Source organism: Desmodus rotundus, chromosome 3 (genome assembly GCF_022682495.2).
Source record: "Desmodus rotundus isolate HL8 chromosome 3, HLdesRot8A.1, whole genome shotgun sequence".
Classification (NCBI taxonomy): domain Eukaryota; kingdom Metazoa; phylum Chordata; class Mammalia; order Chiroptera; family Phyllostomidae; genus Desmodus; species Desmodus rotundus.
In genome coordinates, this window is record NC_071389.1 from 93,441,491 (window position 1) to 93,465,254 (window position 23,764).

A 23,764-nucleotide genomic window follows, 5' to 3' on the forward strand; every position below is an offset into this window, starting at 1 on the left:
AGGGTCCCAACTCAGACCCATTTTCAGTATCAGCTTGTTGACACTCAGATACTTGGAAGCTGGTGGCACTTCCTCCATCCTATCACTGAGTCTGCCACACCCATGGCTGAGGGCCAGGGCTGCCTGTTGTAAGCAATTCCCCTGCTGTCCCCCATGGGCCACATCCTGCAGGCTCCCCTGCTGGCCGGTTTTCTATCTGGTTAGGGGAGACAGTACAGGAGTATATGGGATGGGTCACTTGTAGCCTGCTCCCTCTTGGCCAAACACTTCTTAAAGATTCACCCTTACATATTCCTGCTCTTACTGGTTCTAGAAATGCCACCTCCCAGCCCTGCACCTTAGCCCTAAAGGTTAGAAGGAGGCACTGCCGGTCTCTGGTTGCTTCAATGTCCACTGTTGCTTCCCTTGCCTCTGTCCTTGATGAATGTCTCCATTTGAATTATTTGAGTTCAATGACAGAAAATCCCTGAGCTTTTTGCAAAAACCTCACCAGACATCAGAGTTCCTCAATCCGAATAGCGATGGCACATCAAGGGCAGGACACCATCTGCTTAGGGTTCTAGGCACTGACTCCCCCACTCTACACACACAGGATATTCTGGATTCCTGCAAAGGGCCTCCTGGGGCCGAAGACATCCCAGGACTCTGCCTGCTTCTCCAGGCTAAACTGGAAATGCCCAGTTGGAGGTATGTGGGGTGGCCATAGTATACACACATGGGCAGGCTCTGGTGGAAAAAAGAAAGAACTGACTTTCCCTTGTGCCACCACTGCCCTTCCCCCTTGGTCTCCACATGAGGTCTCTCATCTAATGCAAACCCATCTTTAGAAAATAACTTTGACACGAATGCCCATGATTGTTAACATTTCATTAGTTTAGCCTTCCCAGTGGTACTGGCATTTCAAAAGGAGTGTTAACTTACAGGCACACCTGAGCCTCACTGCTTGGATTCCAACCCTCATTTAGCCACTTTCTAGCCGAGACTGAGTAATGCTCAAGTTCTCTATAATATGAAAAATGGGGGTAATATTAAAACTTGTCACACAAGATCATCACAAGATCATGATTTCAAGAAAGTCTCAATGCCAGCTCCTGTCACACGAGAGCTCAGTGATGGCTGACCATCACGAGGTTGTTTCATTATCTACATGAAAGGTCTTTGGGATTAGAAGGGGCCTTCCTGGACATACAAACTGCCACCCAGGAAGACTGTCAGGGAGACTGTCTTTGGCCATATCACTGGGCCACTAAACAGGGTGCCATCCAGCACTGCTCATCCCTTCTAGGGAGTTTCTTTCATGCCCGTCTGGAGAAGTTCCCCACATGTGTGGGTTGCCTCCTCTGGGACTTCCCCAAGGTATTCCAAAGAACCGGAATCAAAGTGAACCTTAGCCAGGCCTGCCTGGCATGTGACTGCCATGCCGGCCTGGTCACTGGTTCAAGACCTCAGCCTCTCATTTGCCAAGCATGAGCCTTTTTCCTCAACCTGCTCCATCAGGACCCGTACCTTTGTACTCTCAGGAGGTGGAAGGTGACAGGAAGTGGCTCAGGCAAAGCAGAGAATGGGTCCCTCTGCTGTGAACCAGTGAATATCAGGCATGAAGTGGGTTTCAGGCAACCCCTGCTGCATGGAGCTTGGAGGCACCTCATTTTTGGAGAGTCCTGAAAGCTGCTGCAGAGAGTCAAGCAATGCTCTCCTCTCACACCTGCTTGCCCTTCCCTCTGTCACCACATCTGTGTGGCTTAACACAAACCAAGCAGAATTGGAACATCTGACCTCTGGCACATGACAAGCCTCTCTAGGGACTCCCATTCTGAGGAAGCTCTGTACCACTTGGGCCTCTCACCGTGGTAGGCACACCCTTTGCAAAGCAGAAGGTGACATTTCTCTAGTGCACATGTAGGGGTCTTTTGTTTTTTTATTTTCCAAAAAGGCTCCCCATCAGTGCCTTGGGGAAACCCAGAGCTGACCAACAAAAGGCAAACCTGCTTACCAGAAAGTACAGTTCCTGTTTGTGCTAGTCTGGCCACTTCTGGGGATGGGTGCATTAGGTCAGAGGGAAGACAATTGGAAACAAGTGAACATTCAGGGAAAAAAGGGGCAAACACCATGTTGATGGCAATGTTCCATTCATACATGTCACTTGTTACTAATGTGTGTCCTGGAGAACTGAGCAGCTAAGTGGGAAGACCACAGTAAGCTGACGTGGTCTCCTTGGGTCAAGCTGGGCAAATGGGCAAATGATGAAATCAGCACTGTTTCCAAAAGCTATCTCAAACTACATCATTCCTAGAAGGAACTGTTAATCGTAAAAAATCAATCCCTCCCCCATTCTCACCTAGTTTTCTTAAACAGGGCTTTGCCCAAAGGATCCCATTCAAAAAGTCTTTTCTACTAAACTTACCAAAATCAACTCCGTGTTCAATTAGAATATTGAAAGGCTGAGTACTTTCAGTCACCTGTTAAAATAGCTCTTTTGATGATGACTCTAATTAACTGAACTAGAAGCTTCAGTAACTACTAACTCTTTATGATGACAGTTTGCATAGAGATCTACAGCCAAAATAAACCAAAACTTGCAGATGTTCAAATATGTACTGGTAATTCTTAGCCCCTGATGGAAAGAGATATAGACATAGCATTTGCAACCTTTAGTCAGATGTTTAGTAAGGTGGTTAAGACTAAACTGCAAAATAGAACACTAATTTTGATACTAGCTGCAATAATTGTGTCCAGTTATTATAGTCACAGGTCTCAAAATCTCTAGTGTGAGTAGGAAAATAAGAGTCAAGTGTCAAGACCTCTCTGCATGAAGAAAAACAGTCAGTATGTTACACGACTCCAAGCACTTAACAGTCCTGACGAGTCTCAGGCCTGGGAGAGAAGAGATAGACATGCTCAAGCCTCCAGCAACAAGTCGAAGACAGTTTTTCTTTTTCTCAGTTTCTGCCTTTCTCTGGGCAATAAAAAGGAAAGGGAAGAGGAACTTCCCTCTGAAGTCTTGGTGATTTCTTGTTAAGTACATATATAAATATAAGCGTGTTGAAAGCACGTTCTTAATAAAATTATTAATAACTCAGAGTCAGGATGGGAGGAGTCATCTAGTGTGGGATCACAGGGTTTTTAGTGTGTGTTCCCTATTTTTATGATTAGATGCTGGTTTGCAGAGCAGCCTTCGTGACCAACGCTGGTTGTGCAGTACGAGCTCTGACATTTCCCTGGGCACCCAGGTACGTGAGCTCAACATGCCCCTTGATGCCATACGCATGATTCCCTTCAAGGTTAAGAATTTCTAAAAATAAAACTTACAAACAATAAAACACAGCTGTGTGTATGCACACACACACAGGCACACCGATCACTCAAATTTATAGCTTATCTCTATGTGTGAGTCACATGAAATAGCTCCAGAAGCTGAAAGTGGGGTTCCCTGCTGAGACAGAATCTAAAAAGCACCAGAACCCCCAAAATTAAAGAGGCCACCAGTGGGGAGCCGTCCTCATGGAAAAGCAACAATGCTGTCGGAGACAGGTGAGGACACTCAAGGTTAATTAAGGCACGCTGGAAACAAGACTTAAGTCAAAGAATCACCCTGGGTAGAGAGAGGACATAAACAGGGTGGTCTGCCTAGCACCCAGGAAAGGCAGTGTCAGGGAGCAAGCGGGAGCCCTGCTCAGCCCAGGGAGAGACGGGAGGATGGAAGAGGTACTGTGGCAACAGCACTGTGATCAGGGGACCGCCAGGTCAGGCCACACCTCTGCCCCAGGCTCTCTGTCCCAAGCCCGTGCTCACAGGATAATGCCTCGTAACTGATTTGGCCTCCCCAAAATCTTTATTTTATGCTTCAAAAGATATTTTACTCCTTGAATTTTAGATTTATTGAGACATAATTGACATAAAACATTATGCAAGTTTAAGGTGTACAATGTGTTGATTCCTAAAAGTCTTGATAATGACAGATGGCCTGCCTAGGGGATAAAATTAGTCTTCATAAAGCTAATGTCCTATCTTTCACAATAAATTAAGAAATTGGACATTTGACTTTTACACTAATTTTTACAAGTCTGGTTCCTGGGAGTCTGTTTTGGGTGCATGGACAATTTGAACTCAAAGCTGGGTCACACCCAGGGAGGAGCCCTCTTAGACGTCTAGCAGTCCCTGTGAATCTCACTTTGACATCGCAGAGCTTTCACACCACCCTCACAGTGCAGAAAGATGCAGGAACCAGGTAAGGAAGTGGGTCATTGGAACCAAGGTTCCAGAGAGAGGCAAGGCCACCAAACCCCTTCCACCTTCAGTCTGGCCCCAAGCCCTTTCCTTCTCTCTCCCCAACCTCCCTCAGGTAGTCCATTTGCCTCCTTGATTCCTCTTCATCTCCACACCAAGACCCTGTTCAGGGTGCCATCTTCTATCAGCTGGATGGTTGTAAAAGCTGCCTCCGGACTGGCCCCCACTGTGAACACCCCATTCTGCACCCACATGTCAACCACAGTGCTTGCTTGCCTGGTACATTCAGCAACTACCCGTTCCTCAACCCCCCCCATATTCAGAAAGGCATCCACACTGCTTACAAGGCTCCAAATTTGGGAATGAACCCTGCAGGAGCTTGGTTAGCTCCATGGGCTGGTGTGAGAAGTAAACCAGTTCCTGTACAGCAAGTAGTGAGCAAACGATAAAAGGTTGTGATAACAATAGCCTGGCTGACCAGGCCTTTGCTCGTGTCTTGGCAGCTTTGTCAGCACCACTTGCCATGGCTGCCCATGTGCTACAGGTTCAGTTACACCTTGCTTTCTTGTGCCACCAGGCTTCTGCTTGGACTCCCCTTCCTCCCACTGTGCCCAGTGAATTCCAGCACACAGGCTTCAGGTCCCATATTAGGTATCACTTTTTCTGGGATGGTTTCCTCTATTAGGTGGAACACCACCTCCCTTACCCCCAAACTGGAATGGTGTTCCTCTATTCCCTTTCCCACACATAGCACCAGGAGTGCCTATCTAGTCCTCAGGACCTGCTCTGTAATGGCCAATCTTCCTAACTGCCAATCCCACCAAGTCTTCGAACCAGGACGTGTCTACGCTTGCTGCAGGAGTCCCACAGCTCCCGGTGTGATGAATACGCAGTGAATGCAGTGAGGTAAGTGCGGGTGGCCCAGTTAAGACTCCTCCACTGTAGCTAGGATTCTGAGTTTCAGGCTAGAAAGGATCTGTGTCCAGAAAGAAATAAGTCAAAAAAAGAAATAGCCTAAGAAAACTTCCCTAGGCCATGACCACATCATCTAAGAAGCGAAGGCCCCAGGGCGGCAGGAGTTTACTGTTCCCCCTCTTAAGTGTGACCCAAAATCCTGGTCTGGTCATGGACAGAGAAGGGGCCTCTCTGCCTCCAACATCTAAGCATGGTAAATACTATATTAACAGAAACGTCTTGGGCCTCTTGGTTTGGGACATGGGAGTACTCAGAGGTACCTGTTATACCTAGGCAGGCCTGCTGAGTCAGAATAAACATCTTAATGCTCCAAACTGATCAGTGCCATATTGTCTCACACCCATCAGGGGCTGCTGCCAGAGTACCCCAGCACAGCTCCCAGCTCTGCCCTGAGCCCCTTGCTAGGACCTTCCCTAAGGGTCTCTAGAAACAGACCCTTAGAACGTATGGCAAGCCTGCCACCTATAGTCAAAGGACCCATGTGTACCTGCCTTCAGTTCAAGTGAAACCTATCCTTGAAATAAAAGTTAAATTCCTCTCCCCTAACCTTCCCCATCCCCCAGACTTAGACAGGGAAAATTCAGAAAGTCCACTTGAATTACTCTTTGACCCAGTCTGTGTTTTTTCTAATGAAAAGCTGAATATAGAATCAGAATACCTGCATTCAACAACACACAGTAAATGCTCACAGAGGGCCCAGGCTGCTTCCCTGTGGAAAACATAGTCGTTCCCGGGGTGCAGACATTTAGTTCCCATGCTGTACACAAACACACAACTCCAATATCTGCATTTCTTTCTGCTCACAGTGAAGATCAATTCTTCTCTCATGGAGACGTTACTTTACTTTCCTAGTGTCTGCTGCACTAGCTCCTGGGGGGAAACAGCATTACGGCTACAGCAGCAGGCTCTGACCCAAACTGCTTCGTGACCCTCACAGGCAGAAATGCAGGTGACGTCCAAGCCTCAGCTAAGCAAGAATGCACTGCACAGGGAGTTAAATGTGGCTAAGTTGCCTTTTATTAACAAAAATGTGTAGGTGTTCGTAAATGCCACCACAGAGAACACAAACCATGGACAAAACACACCGAGAAATATCCTCAGCTGGGAAATGGAAGAACGAGAGCAGATTTACACAGCACAACCGCTGTCATGAGAAGCAGTCAGGATGACTAACAGGAATGGAAACATGGCAGCAGGCGCTGAGACTGCTTTATAGGCATCAAAGTTAAGGTTAAAGAAATAGCCACAGCAGTGAAATTAAGGTAAAATATATTATCTTGCTAAAGAGTATCCTTAGTTCTGAATATATGACACGATCACACATGTATTCAGTTAAAATAAAAAAACCAAGTTTACAAATCACTTCTGGATACTTAAAAATAAACTCTAGGTTGCTTTTCTTTTTGGCAGCACCAGACTAAACTCTGTGGCTTTGCAATATTTCAGAAACTTCAGGTGCGTTACAGTCTTCTGAGAAAGGCCCAGTACTTCAGAATTCCAGGTGCGGCTGTGGAGAAAGAACATTACTGGCAACAAATATTAAAACATTTCAAGATCTGCAGGAATATGTTTAGATGTTAAGTGTACACATACTTAAGCATTCAAGCTGATATCCAAAATACTTTTCCAATTAACATATTTACATTTCTTTTTGGTTAAAGGGAAAAAAAATCTACAGGCAAGTCGTTCCATCTGCATATGAATACTTCTGTGGCCATGTTTCCCTTTCCAGAGGACTGTGTGGAGTCAGGTGACTCCATTCTCCTGGTCCCCAACAGCTCATCTGTGACACACGCTCTAAAATGCATGGGACAACTGCTCTTCTTATTCAGGGGCTCTTTTTGCTGTGGGATCAGAGAAACAGACTGCGACATCTTTTTATGGAGAGGCAAGGATATTTTTTCATTCTGTGGCTCTGCCTGCTTAAAGCATCCGTGCAGGTATAAAGGGCTGCAGCAGGGAACTGCTCACGCGCACCAGGGTGCCTGCTGCCCCAAACTGCAAACTGCGGCTGCTCTTCAGTCTGCTGGCCTCGGCCTGAATGTGGGATTGTACCCACTAGACAGCATTACTGGAGCCCAAATCAGAAACTTTGAATAGTTCAACAGCACTGATGCTTTCCCGTTTGGCTTCAAAAGCAATCATGACTGAACATTTTCAACTATGAGGCAGAGTTGACTGAAATAATGAAAAACACCTTTTCAAAAAACATTTAATGAGGTAGCTAAGATCAAATATCATATCTATAGCATACTTCACGTGAAGGTGCCTAATAAGTGCTCAGGCATTTTATAATGTATTTTTCAATACAAAATGCTACAATGCCTAATAAATGCTCTTTCTTTCCAACACCTAACAGTGCATGCAGACCTTCTGAAGAGGCCCCTTGCAGAGTGAGAACAGCAAGAGGTTGGAAGTGAAGCTGTACAGGAGGGGAGAGGAAGGGCACGCTGGGCACACAGCTTTGGCTGAACTGGTACTGCTCCCCGTGGAACTAAAATGCAGTTGGTGCCAACAGAGAACAAACACTGAGTAGAACTTGGGGACCTAATGGGGTGAAAAGGGGGCCTTGACTTCAGGCAGCAAGAAGCCAAGACCCAGGGCACTTTCATTAAGGTATAGGCAATGCTCAGAGCACCGGCCACCCTCACCTCGAGGCCCCTGGAACCCTCCTCGGGAGGGAGTCTGGTGGCCTGCTGCCCTGCCGGGATGGCTTCTGGGTCTGGGGAGGCTGCTGCTCTCAGCAGCTTGGCTTGCAGTTCTCGCTGTGTGTTCACAGGCATGGGCTGCTTCTGGCTGAGCAGCATTTCAGATGTAGACTTTAAAGCCTTCCATTTAGAGTCTTGGACCACGGGAAAGGTGGCGATACCAACCCTGGCAGGGTTGATTTTGTGACTGTTCCAGCACTGTTCACACTCACACATACACTGACACATTCACACATATGTGTGCATGCACACAGGTATGTTAAAGTGTGGGAAGCAGGGCAGCCTCCAGACAGTGCATCAAGTTTTGTGGGGACAGGAGTGGGCAGAGTGGAGGGGCCTGAGGCAAGGCTGGGGGAGGTCTTGGGACGCAGTCTGGCTCCACCATCTTCGCCACCCTCCCTTCCTGTCCTCCAAGGCAAGGTGGCCACCAGCACACCAGGGCACCTGGCAGCAAGGCAGGCACCGGGTTGCAGCGTTAGGTTTCCGTAGTATAGTTGGTGTAGGCCAGAGGAGGCAGGGCCTGCAAGCTGGTCCCCCTCCACACGCCAGGTGGGGCCTCCATGCGCCCTTGCTCTTTATATTTACCCAGAATGTTTCTGGCTTCTTCTGCATCCCTCAAGGGGTTCTCTCCATATTCTTCCTTCAGCCACTGCCGGTACTGAAGCAGTTGAAAAGAAAACCAAAATGTCACATGCATCTATGTAGACTTTTACGCATTACTTAACGGTACAGATTTTGCCACATATAAGCTGGGAAATAAATGGGCATTGGGCAACCAAAGCTCTGTGGTTGGCTAGCCAGTAGCAAGGGGGAGAAATCACTGCTTCTTCAAGGTTTTGGCCTGAGAGATGAAAGCAAGCCAAACCAAGAAAACAGCACTTGCCCCAAAGGAAGAGAAACACAGCTAACATGGGGCCTAGGAAGACTGTAAAGGATAATGTACTATGGCTGCAGCTGGCGCACAGGGACCAGTGAGGGCTTCAATGTGTGATGCAGCTAAGGTGTCCTTAGACCAGAAGTCCTCTGGGGGCCTCTCCAACTTCAACCTCCATGCTGCTGGGAGTGTACAGAAAGACTGAGGCATCTTCCTGGGGTCTGCTGCCTACATCACCAAAGTCCCCTGAGAATGGTTACCTGATGGACTTCATGCTTCTCAAACTCCTGCAGCTGCCTCTGGAAGCCCAGGTTGGGGTTAGCACAGGACCTCCCGGCACGCACAGTGTGCAGGGCGTCTTCCCAGCCAAAGTCAGTGACGGTCATGATGTACGCAGTCACCAGAGTCACACTCCTGGAGACACCAGCCAGGCTGTAGGTCCAAGAGAATGCCACATGGGCAAGGAAGGTTTAGGATCCACAAGTCTAGCTTCTGATCCACTTGGAGCAAGGTATTCTGTGGACCTCATTTTAGAAAGTCTTCCTGCTTTGGATTATGAGTGGACAGCAAGCCAGTATGTTACTTGGAAATTACTCAGAAACATACAAATGTCTCTTTATTACACCAGAATCTCAAGCATTCTTTATGGGCATTGGCTTCATTTTTTATAGATTTTCTGCTGGCTATAGCTCTGGACACTTCAGTGTTATGATTATCACCCCTCTTCAGATAGTTCCCATTTTCCCAGACAGCTAAAATAACTAAAGCACATCAAAGGAACTTGAGGGGTCTGGCATCCATGCAAGAAATCCGTTTATAACCTACAGCATTTTAGAAGGCTTTACATGTTTAAAAAAAATCTGGCTTTCTTATATTTGTGAGGGCTAAATCTGTAACTTAAAAATCCCATTAAATATCGAAGCCCTACTAAACAGTTTGTGTTCTTCTTCACACAACCGTGCAGAGCACCCCAGAGGACACACTGCACATGCGCTCTGAAACTCAGAGTCGGTGTGCACACTCTGAAGGCAATGCGGTTAAATATCTCTAGCAGGCTGAGTGAGGGGCCAATTTAAAATCATATGCAAATTAAGGTAGTCACAGAAAGGTTGAGCTGCATCAGTGTTCTAGAAACGGTTTAAGATGGGGAAGTTTAGCAAATTTCTCATTTTGAGAAAAGCCTATCTTCAGATTTTCACAACTGTATGAAATACAATTTCCTAGAATATCAGACTTACACATAGTTAAATAATAAATAATAATAATATACTAATATTATACTAACAATTCTAATAACCACTTTTAAGTAGTGGTTCTTTCCCAAGGCTTACCATATTTATTCAGACCATAAGATGCACCTAGGCTTTAGAGAAGGAAAATAGGAAAAAAAATTTTGAAGCAAAAAACATGGTAAAATATTTAATAACATAAATAACATAGTATTTCACCAATGTAAATGTGAGCTACATTCGGACTATAAGACACACTCCCATTTTCCTCCCAAATTTGGGGGGGAAAAGTGAGTCTTATAGTCCGAAAAATACGGTATGTCAGAAAAAAAAAATGACAGCTTTTAAAAAATACCTCCTCTTGAGCTGAGGAGTCTCTCATTCCTCAGGATCCCTAGAAAGCCTGTACAGCAGTTCAAAACTCCCCTTAAAGGGCTCCAACTATAAACTCCCTAAGTGCTTTAAAGCAAGTGTAAATAATGTTACAAAATCCACCATTTGTATTTATAACATGGCCTACTCTTTTTAAAAGTAAAATAAATAATCACACTATTTCAAGAACTTTATAAAACTGCAAAACACCCATCTGAAAGCAATCAAACCACCTAGTCCCCATTGCCCCGATTCTCCTGAGTGACTCCTCTGCACATCATGCGATGGATCTCCACCCCCCACCCCATCCTGGCAGACTGCCACCAACCTGAGCAGCAACACTCTCAGGAGTCACCACTGTGTATTTCCAATAGCAACTTCTCCGGGGGAACTCAAGAGATTGCTAATTAACACCAAGCCTCATTCAAGACAGAGAGGGGACATGTTCAGCCTGCCCTTTAACATCAGAGCTCTGGCTCTGGAATGCTGGCAGCTGGTTCCCTACACAAACCAGCTATGTTATTAGAGTGAATATGAGGTAATATAAATGAGGACTGACACTCACTGAGAGCTCACTACGTGCCAGGTTCAGTGCTGAGGGCTTTGTGTGTGCTGTCTTTGTGTTATGTGTGTTGTAACCGTTCTTTCACAGTGTGTATATGCACCTATGTATATGTGTACATCCACAGGTGGACAGCTGTATATAAACTGTTTAATTTTAAGAGTCTCTTCAGGTCCTTTCAAAGCAAAGTAGTAAGCCAAGCACACATAAAAAACCCCAATCTACAAATGGAGATTAACAGTCATTTTGGTGTTACAGTAACACAATGCTAAACATTCACATATGCAATCAAAACTCTTCAGAAAGAAACTGTCTTGAAAGACCACTGAAGTTTCAGGAATGAGCCTACAAATATGTACCCTTTGTAGGAGGCTATTCTGATGAAGTATTAGAGGTAGGCTAAAAAGGGAGTTTCTGTTGTCCAGTAACCTTGACAGTCCCTACAGAAATCCTAACTGCGAAAATAAAACCCCTAAATTAGAATGGAATTTTGGGTTTTCTTTCAACAAAAGCAAACAACATCCATCAAGCAGGTGGGGTCAGATGGGATTTATGTTTAAGACTTATAGGCAAGGAAAGCTATTAGGGGATGAAATAATTAATTACACAGAAAGACACTTGCTGAGAATCCAAGCTGAGCAGAGCATGCTAAACTGCAACTAGGCAGGAGGCATACATACCAGTGCACAAGACAGCCCTCTCCCCTAAGCCGGCACTCGTGAATGAATTTAATACTTTCTTTGAAATGTCTTGTCCTGAGGGGAGGAAAAAAAAGAGAGAAGTGACATCTGTCTACTCAACACATGATGAAAAGAAAAACCTGCCTGAGGTTTGTTAGAAAGGTCTCAGTGCCCCACAGTTTCCCACGGGTCACACTGTCTGGGTCTGGAGCTGCCTCAGTGTTAGAATCCATCAGATACAATGCGCAGGCCTGGGGAGGGCTGCTGGCTTCTGGGCTTCTGGGCTTGTCAGAATTTCTCTGCATCGAATTCCTAAAACACACAGTTGCCACTGACTGGTGGTTGTGGTTGGGTGATTTCTGCCCATTTGCACCCTGGCCACCCCACAGCCATTCTTGTGAGGGAGGTCCCCACATCATGCAAGCTCCCCAGGTCCTAAAAGCTAGTTTACTTCTGACAATCTGAAAAACCTAATAATACTTTGCCATGTTGGCCTCCCTTGAGTTTGGTAGGTCCTATCTGCATGCAATAGAAGAGCTGTGTGGAAATTCCAATTTCATCTCTAATATATGCATAGCAGCTTAGTGGCTGTGAGGCCTTGGCAAAAGTCACACAGCTTCCCTTGACCTCAGCTGTAAAGTGGGAATAACATTTTATGTGCCAATATGCTTTTATAGACTCTCAAGTCCTCCACAACAATAAAACAAGGATCCTCACTTCTTTTGCCCCTTAGCTTTGCTACTGCCATTCCTCCTGCCACTCATTCATTCACTTGCATGCACCAGCTCCATTCTGGGTTTGGACTGTTGGTGGGTTAAGCACATTTACTCTGAGGGGACTTACAGAGTTAAATGCTTTTCAATGTCCTCTCCCTTGAATGGCTTATAAAGCAAACAAATGATCTGAAGTTGACCAGGGGCTAACTCATATCCCCGTAAGCTCTGACTGAGTACTGGCTATTTACCGGGATGAGGATGATGTAGTTTCCAACCACACAAACTAGGTCTACTGTCTCATGAAGGATGACAGGACAAGTGAACTTAGTAAGAATGGGAAATCAAGGTGTGGCACAATAAACTCCACCAGGTGCTGACTGCAGAGGAAAGTTATTAAACCAAGTGTAGATGCCAGACGAAAAAGGACAGAAGACAATAGGGGAACTATAAAAGTGTATGTAGGCACACACATTCTACAACCAAACACAAGGCATAATGTTGCCACGTGTGGAAAGTCCTTGGGTCCTATCCAAGGACTCGAGTAGCTCATCTGAGATTTCTAACTAGTTTCCAAACACTAGGCAAGAAAAGATTCCTGTTGTAATCCTGATATCCTGAAGTGTTAGTACCGAAAGGGTCCTCAGAGTCGGGGTGTGGAGCAGTGAAGCTGCATGGAGGGAGTAGCAGCTGGGGGTAATGAGACCAGCAGGAGTCCAGCCAAAAGGCAAGGTGCAGCAGCAGGAGTGAGGGTGCAAGGTTTAGTTTCTCATCTCTCACACAAAACCAGCAATCAGGAGTTTACAGTGAAGTCTTCTGATTTTGAAGTATTAGAACTGTGGCAGAGCATCTTCAGTTGCACTGATTTTATTTGGGGCAGCAAAGTACCTAGTTCCTCAGAATATCTCATCTTCCAGTTCTGGCCACAGAGAAGTAAAGGAAAGCTTGTGGTGGGGAATTCTGGGAACGTTTTCCCTTCAGAATTAAAGGAAAATTATCTGTCTCTGCCCCAGGCTTCCTGACAGGACACTGGAAGTGAGCACTATGCTTTGAGCTCCGTGAGACACCTGTAACCAAAGGTGACAGGCCCCTGAGGTGGAAGGGTAGCAGGATGGAAAGGGGGACATCAGGAAGCTGTTGCCCAACCTCCAGGCTTCTTGGTCAAGAGAGTTACGTAAATAAATGTCTTTATAAATTAAAACACTGTCAATCAGTAATTCTGTTACTTACAAACAAATACAGTCTTCCTAAATATCAGCAACTACTCCAACAGTTTTAAAAACACAGCCAAGTCTTCTGGCTTAGAAGTGTTCTCAGAACACTGTGAAGGCCACCAGTGACATATGTGTTGTTGTCATGGTCACCAAGATCTTACAAAGATGACAGATGAGCCCTTTTATTGAAACTTCAGAATGAAAACCTCTTCTTAAATCCTGTTTTTACACCTGCACATTCCAATCCACATGAACAAAGGAACCCAGGTCTTAAATATTGTGGGGTATACCTGGGTTCAAGAGTCAGCCTTGTCACATCTCAGAATAAGAGAGTGGAGAGGATGTAGGTGTGGTCAGGAGGGCGACATCCGAACTTGGGCTCCAAACAGAGCCCAGAAGAAGTATGTGAGGATCTGAGGAGCCAAGGACATGGCCCTTCTCTGCCCCCACCAGCCCTTTATTCTTTCAGCTCTGTCTGCATCAAGTATTAAGTGTACAGCAAACTCATGGACGGCTCCTGGTCATCAGTGCAGAGCCCCAGGGCACCTGTGAAAGGGCCACTCACAGCCCTGGCCCAGGAGCACAGTGATGCCAATTAAAGGCCTGCTCACAGCCCTGCGATGAAACTTGCTCATGACCACATTAGGCACAAGGCCATGCCAGGCAGACATTCCTAGAAATGCCTTTTCCAAGAATAGCCAGGAGGCAGGAGTGCTCACGCCTGCTTTGGTGTGCTTCAGGGAGGGGAGTTTATTTCCAGGGAAACTAATGACATAAGCCGAAGCCCTGGTCATTAAACTCCCTCCTCCACAGTGGGAAATACCCACGACTCTGGTCCTGACATTGCTCAACCCTCCAGTGTGAAGCAGAAGCACAGTGTGAAGTACCATCCCACCACAAGCTGTTTCAATAAACACAGGTTCCCTATTCCTGCTCTTCACTTTGTACCTTTACTTCCACACACAGACATGGGAGTTCTTCTGCCCTAGGAAAGCCAGCTGTGCTAACCCAGAAGGAAAGGACAGCCTACACGTGTAGCAAACTCACCAATATGACTGCTGCTGCTGACAGCCCTGAGGGAACACCCTGGGCCAGAAAGATGGGCACTTTAGCTGAGAAATGGCCTCATGGGGTTCAGAAAACCGCTGGCAGCTGCCACTGTCCTCGACCCTTCATCTTCTTCCTCCTCAGTTTGTGCTGGGCCTCCCTGTGAACCAGCACATCCCCAACTCCTCCTTTTCTCTACCCACAGGTCAAGAACTAGAACCAGCCAAGTTTTGCTGCCCCTCAGAGATCTCACAGAAAGTATGGCGATGGATCTAGCAAAGCCACACCATACAGTATTCATTTGTTGAGGCTGAACAATTTCTTTGTACTCTAAGACTATAATGCTTGGTTGCTATGATCCCCACTGTGGGAAATGAGGCAGCACTGCCCTGTTGAGGACTCTGCTTGTGTGAACAAAAGCCCAGAGATCCTACCAAGCACCTTGAATGGCAGCTGGGCTTACTCCCAGCCTGCTGAACTGAGAGCAAAGCCACAGACTCCAGAGAGCTTTTCCTTCCCCTCAACAGAGTATGAATGTGTGGATGTACATATGTGTGCATGTGTGTAAGAAAGCAAAGAAGAAAAAAATAGGAAAGGCAAGCACCCTTAGATTTGTTTTCCTCAGAAAGGAATGCTTAAAAAAAAAACAAGATGCAGCAAATGGGTGAAGTGTTCTATCTGGCCCCAAGCCCTAGCAGGTGAGCTCAGATCAGACAGCTGCTTCCTCCTGGGGCGAAATCATCCCAGGACCCCTAGGTGCTGCCTGGAGCCCCTCCAGCTGGAACACTGTCCAGGAAGCTCTCACCCTAACCAGAAGCAAGCAAGAAGGAACATTATCTACCCATACAGACAATGGTAAGACATTTCTGTCAGTGTACTGCATTAAACACATAAAATGAACCCACACTTATATCAGTGATTCCCCAACTTTTATATTTCCTGTACTGGCAACATTTTTAAAAAATGAGAAATGTATGTACCATATTTTTATTTCTTTTAAAATTATTTTTATTATAAGTTTCAAGTGTACATGACATCAGTATGTACTACAAAGTGATCACCCTGAAAAAGTCTAGTTACCATCCATGACCATATAATTGACCTCCCTTCCCTCCCTTCACCCACCTCCCACCCCATTTCCATCTGGTAACCACCAATCTGCTCTCTGTACCTATGAGTTTGTTTGGGCTTTGTTTGTTTGTTCATTTTGTTTGTTTCTGAGATTCCACATGTAAGTGAAATCCTATGGTATTTGTCTTCTTCCTCCTAACTTATATCACTTAGCATAATACACTCTAGGTCTACCCATGTTGTCCCAAGTGGCAAGGTGTCATTATCTTTTATTGGTGAGTAACATACCATTGGATATAAATGCCACTTCTTTATCCACTCATCTATTGATGGACACTTGGGTTGCTTCCATATCTTGGCTACTACAAATAATGTTGCAGTAACTATAGAGGTGCATATATCTTTTTGAATCAGTGTTTCCATATTCTTTAGATAAATACCCAGAAGTGGAATTTCTGGATCATAAGGTGGCTTTATTCTTAATCTTTTGAGGAACCTATACACCGTTTTCCATAGTGGTTGTACCAATTTACAATCTTACCAATAGTATACAAGGGTTCCCTTTTCTCCACATCCTCCCCAGCACTTGTTATTTATTGTCTTTTTGATAACAGCCATTATAATAGGTATAAGGTGATATCCCATTGTGGTTTGGATTTATATTTCCCAAACAATTAGTGATGTTGAACATTTTTTCATGTACCTGTTAGCTATTTGTATGTCTTTTCTTGAAACATGTCTATTCAGATCCTCTGCCCATTTTTCAATCAGGTTGTTTGTACCTTACTTTTCATTCTGGCAGGTAAGGTTATTTTAAAAACAAACTAAAAATAAAAAAAAATCCTTCTGTACCATCTAGTATAAAATCATTTCACAAAGAATAGTTCAAAACTAAAGAATCTCTGAAGACATAGTCTAAGACTAAAACATATTTCAAGTTAAGTAAGGTAAGTCTTATGAAAAACACAATACACATTTTCCACACATTTCTCATTTCTATAGGGTACAGAGTCCTCAGGAGTTGTGTGTGAGCATGTGTGTGTATGGTCTCAGGTGCATGCGCACACATGTGTGCATCTGTCTGGAAGGGCTGCCAAGGGCCACCTAAGCCCTGATCTTGCAAAACTGCTTTCTAAATAATGACAATAAAGAAAAATGTAAATAAGTGAGTATAGATGATATTAGCTAAACTAAAAAAATAATACAAAAAGACAGAAAGGTAGAATAAGGCAAGACAATTTTACTGATTTTAAATCTTTGTATTGCCAATGCCTCTTCTCCTCACAAAAACCTCAAGAAATTTAGAGATCTGTTTGTTTCTCAAACCACTGAATGTCACAAAGACTTTATTGTAATGATGCAATGCTACCGACTCCACAGCACAGACCAAACTCCCCTGAACTTGACACAAAGAGAAGATAAAGAAACAATAATTATTCCCTCAATGATGTCTAAACACAAAATACCAACTTAACAAACATTAACATAAGAAAGAACTCATGGACATGGACAACAGTGTGGTTGGTGATTATGGGGTAAAGGGGATTAGGTGAAGGTGGAAGATGGTATAAAGGGGATAAATGGTAATAAAAAATGAAATAAAAAATAGACAAATAAAAATAATAATAAAAGGTAAAAAAAGGTGTGAAAAAAGAATGAATAAAATAAGCTACTATACATTTCACGATTCACTGTCAAAGTACATTAATACTCCTTACTTGATTGAACACACAGATAATATAATCTTATTTTTGGAGATGCTTAGCATTCATAAAAACACTTTTAGTTATCTCACCTAATACTATAACAATTGTGTGAGATAGGTATTTTACAGTGAGAGAAGTATGATTAAAGTAACTTACCCAAGAAAGCACAGAGAGAAAGCAAAAACAAATATTCAAAGCCTTAATTTACCAACCCACCCTACAATGGCCACTTGGAGAACATGCAGTGTGTGCATTTGACATAAACTCTAGGATGTCTCTAACTGTGACAGATTATGCAAAATAGGCAGCCTGGGTCTGGGGGGTAATTACAATCATGAGAACTTGAACTTTCATGTTTTCTCACTTTGCAAGGCAAGGTAGTTGGGGGAACTGAGCTAAAATTTTAATGTGTTAATGTTATCTCAAACCAGTTTTCTGCATATTAAGTTCCTGCAAGATCAGATGGGGAGTTTGTGAGTATTAAGGTCAATACAGAAAATTGACCTTTCTGGGCAGTTAGTTTGCAGCAAATGAATGCCAAGTGAAAGCAGTTAGTCTCAAAAGGTTACTAATGTCTCACTAAACATACTTAGCAAGAATTCCTGTTGTTATAGAAATTTGTGGGTAAAGAGTTAGGGTATAAACATTTAAATTATAACCAAAGTTGGAAACAATTTTAAAAATCTGTAAGTTTAAAACAGTAAGCAATACAATTTTATAGAATTTATTCTGCCATTAAATATAGGCACTCACATCAGACTGAAGAACTGCGAGTGCTAACTGGTTACCCAGAGTACATTTTCCAAGTGATGGACATAACTCCTCTCTCTTTTGTTAACAAGAGCACTAAGACCATTTGTCTCTAGAGCATCCACACTGATTGATGATACAGAAATGAAGGTTCATCTCAGCTTTCGTATGTTCCTAATATTTACAGGCTACATGAAATGAGGCAGGTCATAAACAGAGTCAAGTGTTCTGCCTGACAACGTTAAATTAATCATCTGACTATATTTTGAAAGCATGCTCACCACTAGAAAGCATGTTATGAAATGTCTGTAACATGTGAAGAGAAACTCAAGCTACTTCATAGATTGTCTCAATATACGATGCACACTCAAAGTTCAAACTTAACTCCATAATCTTCATATAACTTCGGTAGAGCAAGAAATACTTATAGAATCACGGACATTTATATGTCCAAAGCCTTACTATGCATAAGCTTTGCTATTACTAAGGATTTAAAAATAAAACTTTCCCCAAAGAATCACACAAGTGCCTGTGAGCAAAAACTCCCACAGCAGAGAGCCAGTTTTCCTGCCTTTCAGGAGCTGTGGTCTGACTTCCCTTTCCAGCTGAAATAGAGGTTGCAGTCTCATAAGACTTCACTCCAAAGAGCAGCAGTGTGCATTCTCTGCACAGATCTGCCATCAGCCCCAAGCATGGATGCTGCAGTAACTTCCTGTTGGAAATTGGATCCCACACTGCGCTTTCATCCAGACACAAGGAAAGGGTTAAAAAGGCAAACCATCTGCCACTTTAACACATTTTACATGCCAAAACATATTTTAACACCATCTCTGTACATATTTGAGACAGATAAGAACTAACTCAAATCTCATGGGTTAGCCCTCTGGCACCAAAGTGACTAGGGTTGGGCTGATCTTCCCAGGTCTGAAATGACCCCTGAGACACTGGAGCTCAGAGAAGTGGCTGCTGCCCCTCTGGCATCGGTCACTGCACATAGGCACACCTGCTAAGTAAATGAAGCAGGACTCCTGAGCACCAAAACTTATTTTCAACAACCTTTTCTGCAACTCTCAAGATACACTAATACACTAATTTTCAAAAGTGCTTAGAGTTCAGACAAAACACTTTCACATACAGGATCTCATCTCCAAAAATCCTGAAGGGCAGGCCTTTTTCACATGAATGAATTGAGGTTTAGATGGGTTAAAATGACTTACCCAAGATAGATGAAACTGGTTTTAAATGTGAGATATCTAATTCTAGGTCTATTGTTCCCTTGTCCATAGCCCAGGAACACTCAACACTCAATCCTCTCTTAGTAAGTCAGGGTCACTGCTCTGGCAAGTACAGTGCTTGGCTCCTCATAGGCTGACAAGTCCTGGGGGCAGCTCAAGCACAGGTAGGTAGTCATCTGCCCTGACAATGCCCAGAATGGGTTACAGTTTGATTCTTCCCAAGAGTCAAATTGGCAATCAGGTATTGACAAATACAACACTATGTTAGAATCTCAGTTTGAGATAAGAGCAAAGCAACCATTCTAAAAATAGCCATCAAAACACAGGCAGAAGATTGCTGTGGCCTTCAGAGAAAGGCAGAGACTCACTTCCTTCCGTACACACCATGCCCTCCCAACCACTTCTGTTTCTTGACACGACTAGTAACCAAGGAAGTTCTCTAAAGCTTCTTCCCCTCCTTCCAGACCTAAGCCTCTATTGTTTTCCAAGTGATCTCAGTAAAATCCTTCCTCCAACAATCTTAAAGATCGACTTTTCCTGTGAAACATGGAGAGTCACTATGAAAACACAAGCCCTGGGTAGGACATATTTGCCTCCACTTCCAACCTGCTCCTGCTCTTTCCTGGTTTAACTCTATACCGCCTGTCACCTGATGAATCCTCCTCACCCTTCCCTACATCGATCCATCTGACTCTGGCCCCATTTTCTTTTTTGACAAACAGGTAGATCCCACAAAATTACTGAATAACCTATGATTTATCTTCTCTGCAGTAGTGAAAAATCAATGTTCCAATCTGATAGCTTTCAGAGAGGCTGGAAACTTGGGAGACTCCACCTAAGGATGCACAGTCTGTACTTCTGATATGTAGGATTTGTAGGCAATAGAACTTGAGGATCATGAAGGATGAATCCTGACAAGCCTATGGACTCCCAAATTCACAAACACCTTCATAGCTTATAACTTCCCTGATGAAAAGCAGTAATATGTAATTGTAGGAGGGTCATTGTGTCTGCTCTCCAATAACAGCAACAAAGTTGCCTGAGAAGCAGAGGTTGGGGTCTGGGGCTACAGTGAATGGCTAAATACCTTACTTCTGCTCCCAGTCTCTCAGCCTGCAAGGTTCAAATCCATGCTTCAGTATACTTTAACTCACTCTACGTCATAATCTTTCTGGGTCACTTCTGGAAACTGAAGAGTGTGAGTGTTGGAGCCGTAACTGCTGTGGGTTTCCAGAGACCTGTCTCTAATTCTAACAAAGTGTAATCCTATGGGTCTCCATACAATTTCTGTGACCTAGAAAAGATGGCAATTACAAATTTTTCCTTATAGGAACAAAATGATGTCAAAGATGTACTCAGCTGTGAAGAAATAGAGGAATGGACTTTGCTCAACCAGAAAGATCTAGTCACTCCAACTCAGACAGGCTTCAGAAGTCTGCTGTTCCACATAGTGGCCCCCAGCCACATGTGGCTGTTGAGTGCTTGAAACAAAGCTGATCCAAACTGAGGTGTGCTGGAAGTGTAAAAATAGCTAATCTGATTTTGAAGACTTAGCATGAAAAAAGGGATGTAAAATATCTCATTTAAAAAAAAAACTGAGCACAATGTTGAAATGATAGTATTTTAGATACACTGGGTTTAATAAAACATATTACTAAAATTATTGCCACGTATTTCCTTTTCATGTTTCCAAATGTGCCTCCTAGAAAATTTAAAATCACATATATGATCTGCATTTGATCCTCATATTCTATTTCTATCAGACAGTGCTGCTTTAGACAAAACCTAACAGCTTCTTTAAGGGTTTGCTTCTAGAGAAAGGATGAAAGTGCTAAAGATTTGGTTTGAGGTATTCTTTTTAAACATCAGACTCTTCTTAACAGATATCCTATCAGTTAGTGTAGAACAAAAGGACCTGCAAAAGGAAGCATGCCTCCAGCTCTGCCCACCTCGGTAGCACAAACCTTGGTGGACCTCATGATCTCTGCTCTAAGGCAGCACCTGTGCACGGCAGCAAGAGTCCCATTGGCTCCACTGGCTTCACTTTCCTTTACTTATTTTTACTTATTTCACTTTACAGTCCTTTATTCATTTATAATATAATAATGTAAATGAATATTTATTTATTCATTTATAATAACAGAAAAAAAAAACAACTTACAGGTTCTGAGATGGTGAATCCGCTGCTGGAATGCACAGGTATTTAACCCCCTGTAGAATGATAAAAAATAAAATAAAAAGATGATACCCAATATAGAAAAATATTTAATGGAACTATTTACTCAGGTCAAAAAAAAAATAAAAAGGAGAAGTTTTTCAGTCATCTTTTGTTGCCAAGGAACTGGAGAAAAACTCTTTAATTAAAGTTCCTGGTTATTTTTCACGACCATGTGTACAAATATTCATGCTCCAGTTTGGAAACAGCTTGTAGACAGGGCACATCAAAAAGTGAAATGACTGAGTCCTTTCCAGTAAGTGTTAACAAGTGTCAAAACTATCACCTCAGGTTCCTGTTCACATATTCCACATTTTTAATCTATTTAATTTAGAATCCAGTTAGTAAAAACCTTAGCATGATATCAACAAGTATAACATTATGTTATAGTTTTCTAAATCAAATCTTAGTGTGAGAATTACAATTTCAATGATGCGCTTGGGGTTTCTACACATTGAAAATGTGATTTATTTTGCCTCCTTCCTAGAAAAGTAGAAATTTATTTACTAAACTAATATGTTTTTTTTAAAAAAAAAATGGACAATTTGAAAAAAACAAACTTCATATAGTTCTCTATAAAATGTATAAAAATGTTTATGTAAATTCATGCTGTACAAAAATCATGCTAAATTTGAGTTGTATTAAAAACCTGTTTCTTCTTCACAAGTACTTAAAAAATAGTTTAAAAGGTCTTCAGTGTCAAGTAAAAATACAAAACCCAGAAATCTCAGCAACCTTTGCAAAAGAATATGGATTCATGAAGACTTAGAGGAATGGTTTTAATCCCCTCCTCTCTTGGTAGCTTCACCTCAGAATCTTGCTACCATGTCATGGATGGTAAGTGTGTGTGGGAACACATGAGAAACTAGAACTACAACCAATCTAAGAGTAAAGGAAGGACAAATATGCAGAACAGTGGTGGAAACAACCATAGGTCCCTCAGCAGATTAAGTCATAAAATAACATATCTTATAGAATTATTTGAAAATTTTGCAATTGATCATTAAAATTTTACTACTAACTCCTGTCATTAGGAACATCTGTGCTGCACATGCTAATGTAGTCTTGTAAGGAATATCTAAATTTGTGGCTGCCCCAAACCCTGTCAGAACTCCATGTTTTGATGCTCCTCCACATAGTGAACCCCACTCCCAATACAGAATCCACACAAACTACATTACTCAACCTCCTCTGCTATTAGGGTGCAGACTCAGGATGGGATTGCATCATCTGACAAACCTACGCCAGGCAGATTTGGAAATAGGCCATGGGAAGAGTAAGATGGGTAAACAGTACCTGCTTGGCAGGTACAGATAGTGGCAGAGGTCACAGCAGACCGCACTGGGCCAGTTGTATACTGCCGGCTGGGTGTTGTACCTGGAATTTCAGCTGAAATCCTGTTCCTGCAGCTCCTCTGAGCTCTCAACAAACACCTCTGAACTGAAGCTGGCTCAGAGTGAAACCTGTTGTCTGCAACAAAGACACCAGTAATATAATTCCCCTCCCTGCCTCCCACCATGATGAGAGGCCAGAAAAATTTTTTCCCTACTTTGTTCCTGTATTTCTTTTCTTTCTAGCTTTGAGTCAATCATTACGTCTCCCAACAAAGCCTCGTTTGGGTCTTGAAGAAGATGCTTTTCACCATTGTTCACCCAGGTGGGAGCACTTCACATGAGATCACACAGGCTCTAATATGCCAAGGATAAAAATTGAGGATCAGCTGCTAGAAGAAAGTGAAGCAGCAGAGTCTTCCTCTTTCAATTTTCACTTTGTCATCCTCAATTGCCCCCTTCTGTCTCTGTCCTGGTTTTTCTGCACTCTGGGTGCTCTGTTCTGCGAAAGTATTGAGGCAGTTGGCTGAAGTTCTCAAGCTCCTCCAAACTCAGACAGGTATTAGAACAGTAATTTTAAGGGAAAGAAAATGGAAAACGAAATTATACTGTAAAAAACAGTCATTTTACTCCTCCCCTCCATCGAGGCCAAAGAGGCTTGTTGGTGTAGATACATACACTGATCATTTCATACGTCTGCCACAGAAATGGTTCACTTTTTTCTTTTGCTCTTAAATGAGAGCTGGCCATGGGTCAAGCCCAGAAGCTTGTGGAATTCTTTCCTCCCAGACACCACCTCCACCCTCTTTCAGAACAGTACTTTCAGAGGGACAAGAGGACAATTTTCAGGTTTCC

At 43.4% G+C, this 23,764-nt stretch overlaps 1 protein-coding gene across 6 annotated transcripts in view; it reads right to left on the reverse strand.

Annotated features, from left to right (window-relative positions):
- Positions 1 to 6,196: 6,196 nt before the first annotated feature.
- The window catches only part of DUSP22 (dual specificity phosphatase 22), a 65,354-nt gene continuing 47,786 nt past the window's right edge, over positions 6,197 to 23,764 (reverse strand). For 2 of the 6 annotated variants that reach the window (XM_053920462.2, XM_053920461.2), the window contains 5 exons: positions 21,525 to 21,574; positions 11,628 to 11,702; positions 9,045 to 9,216; positions 8,496 to 8,568; positions 6,197 to 6,709 (listed from right to left, as the gene is read on the reverse strand). In XM_053920462.2, coding sequence (XP_053776437.1) covers positions 6,663 to 6,709; positions 8,496 to 8,568; positions 9,045 to 9,216; positions 11,628 to 11,702; positions 21,525 to 21,574 — 417 coding nt within the window. In that variant the 3' untranslated portion in view covers positions 6,197 to 6,662. Of the gene's footprint in view, positions 8,569 to 9,044; positions 9,217 to 11,627; positions 11,703 to 21,524; positions 21,575 to 23,764 lie in introns of all 6 variants that reach the window. The other 4 variants (XM_024552335.4, XM_024552334.4, XM_071220977.1 and 1 more) reach the window with 3 other exon arrangements.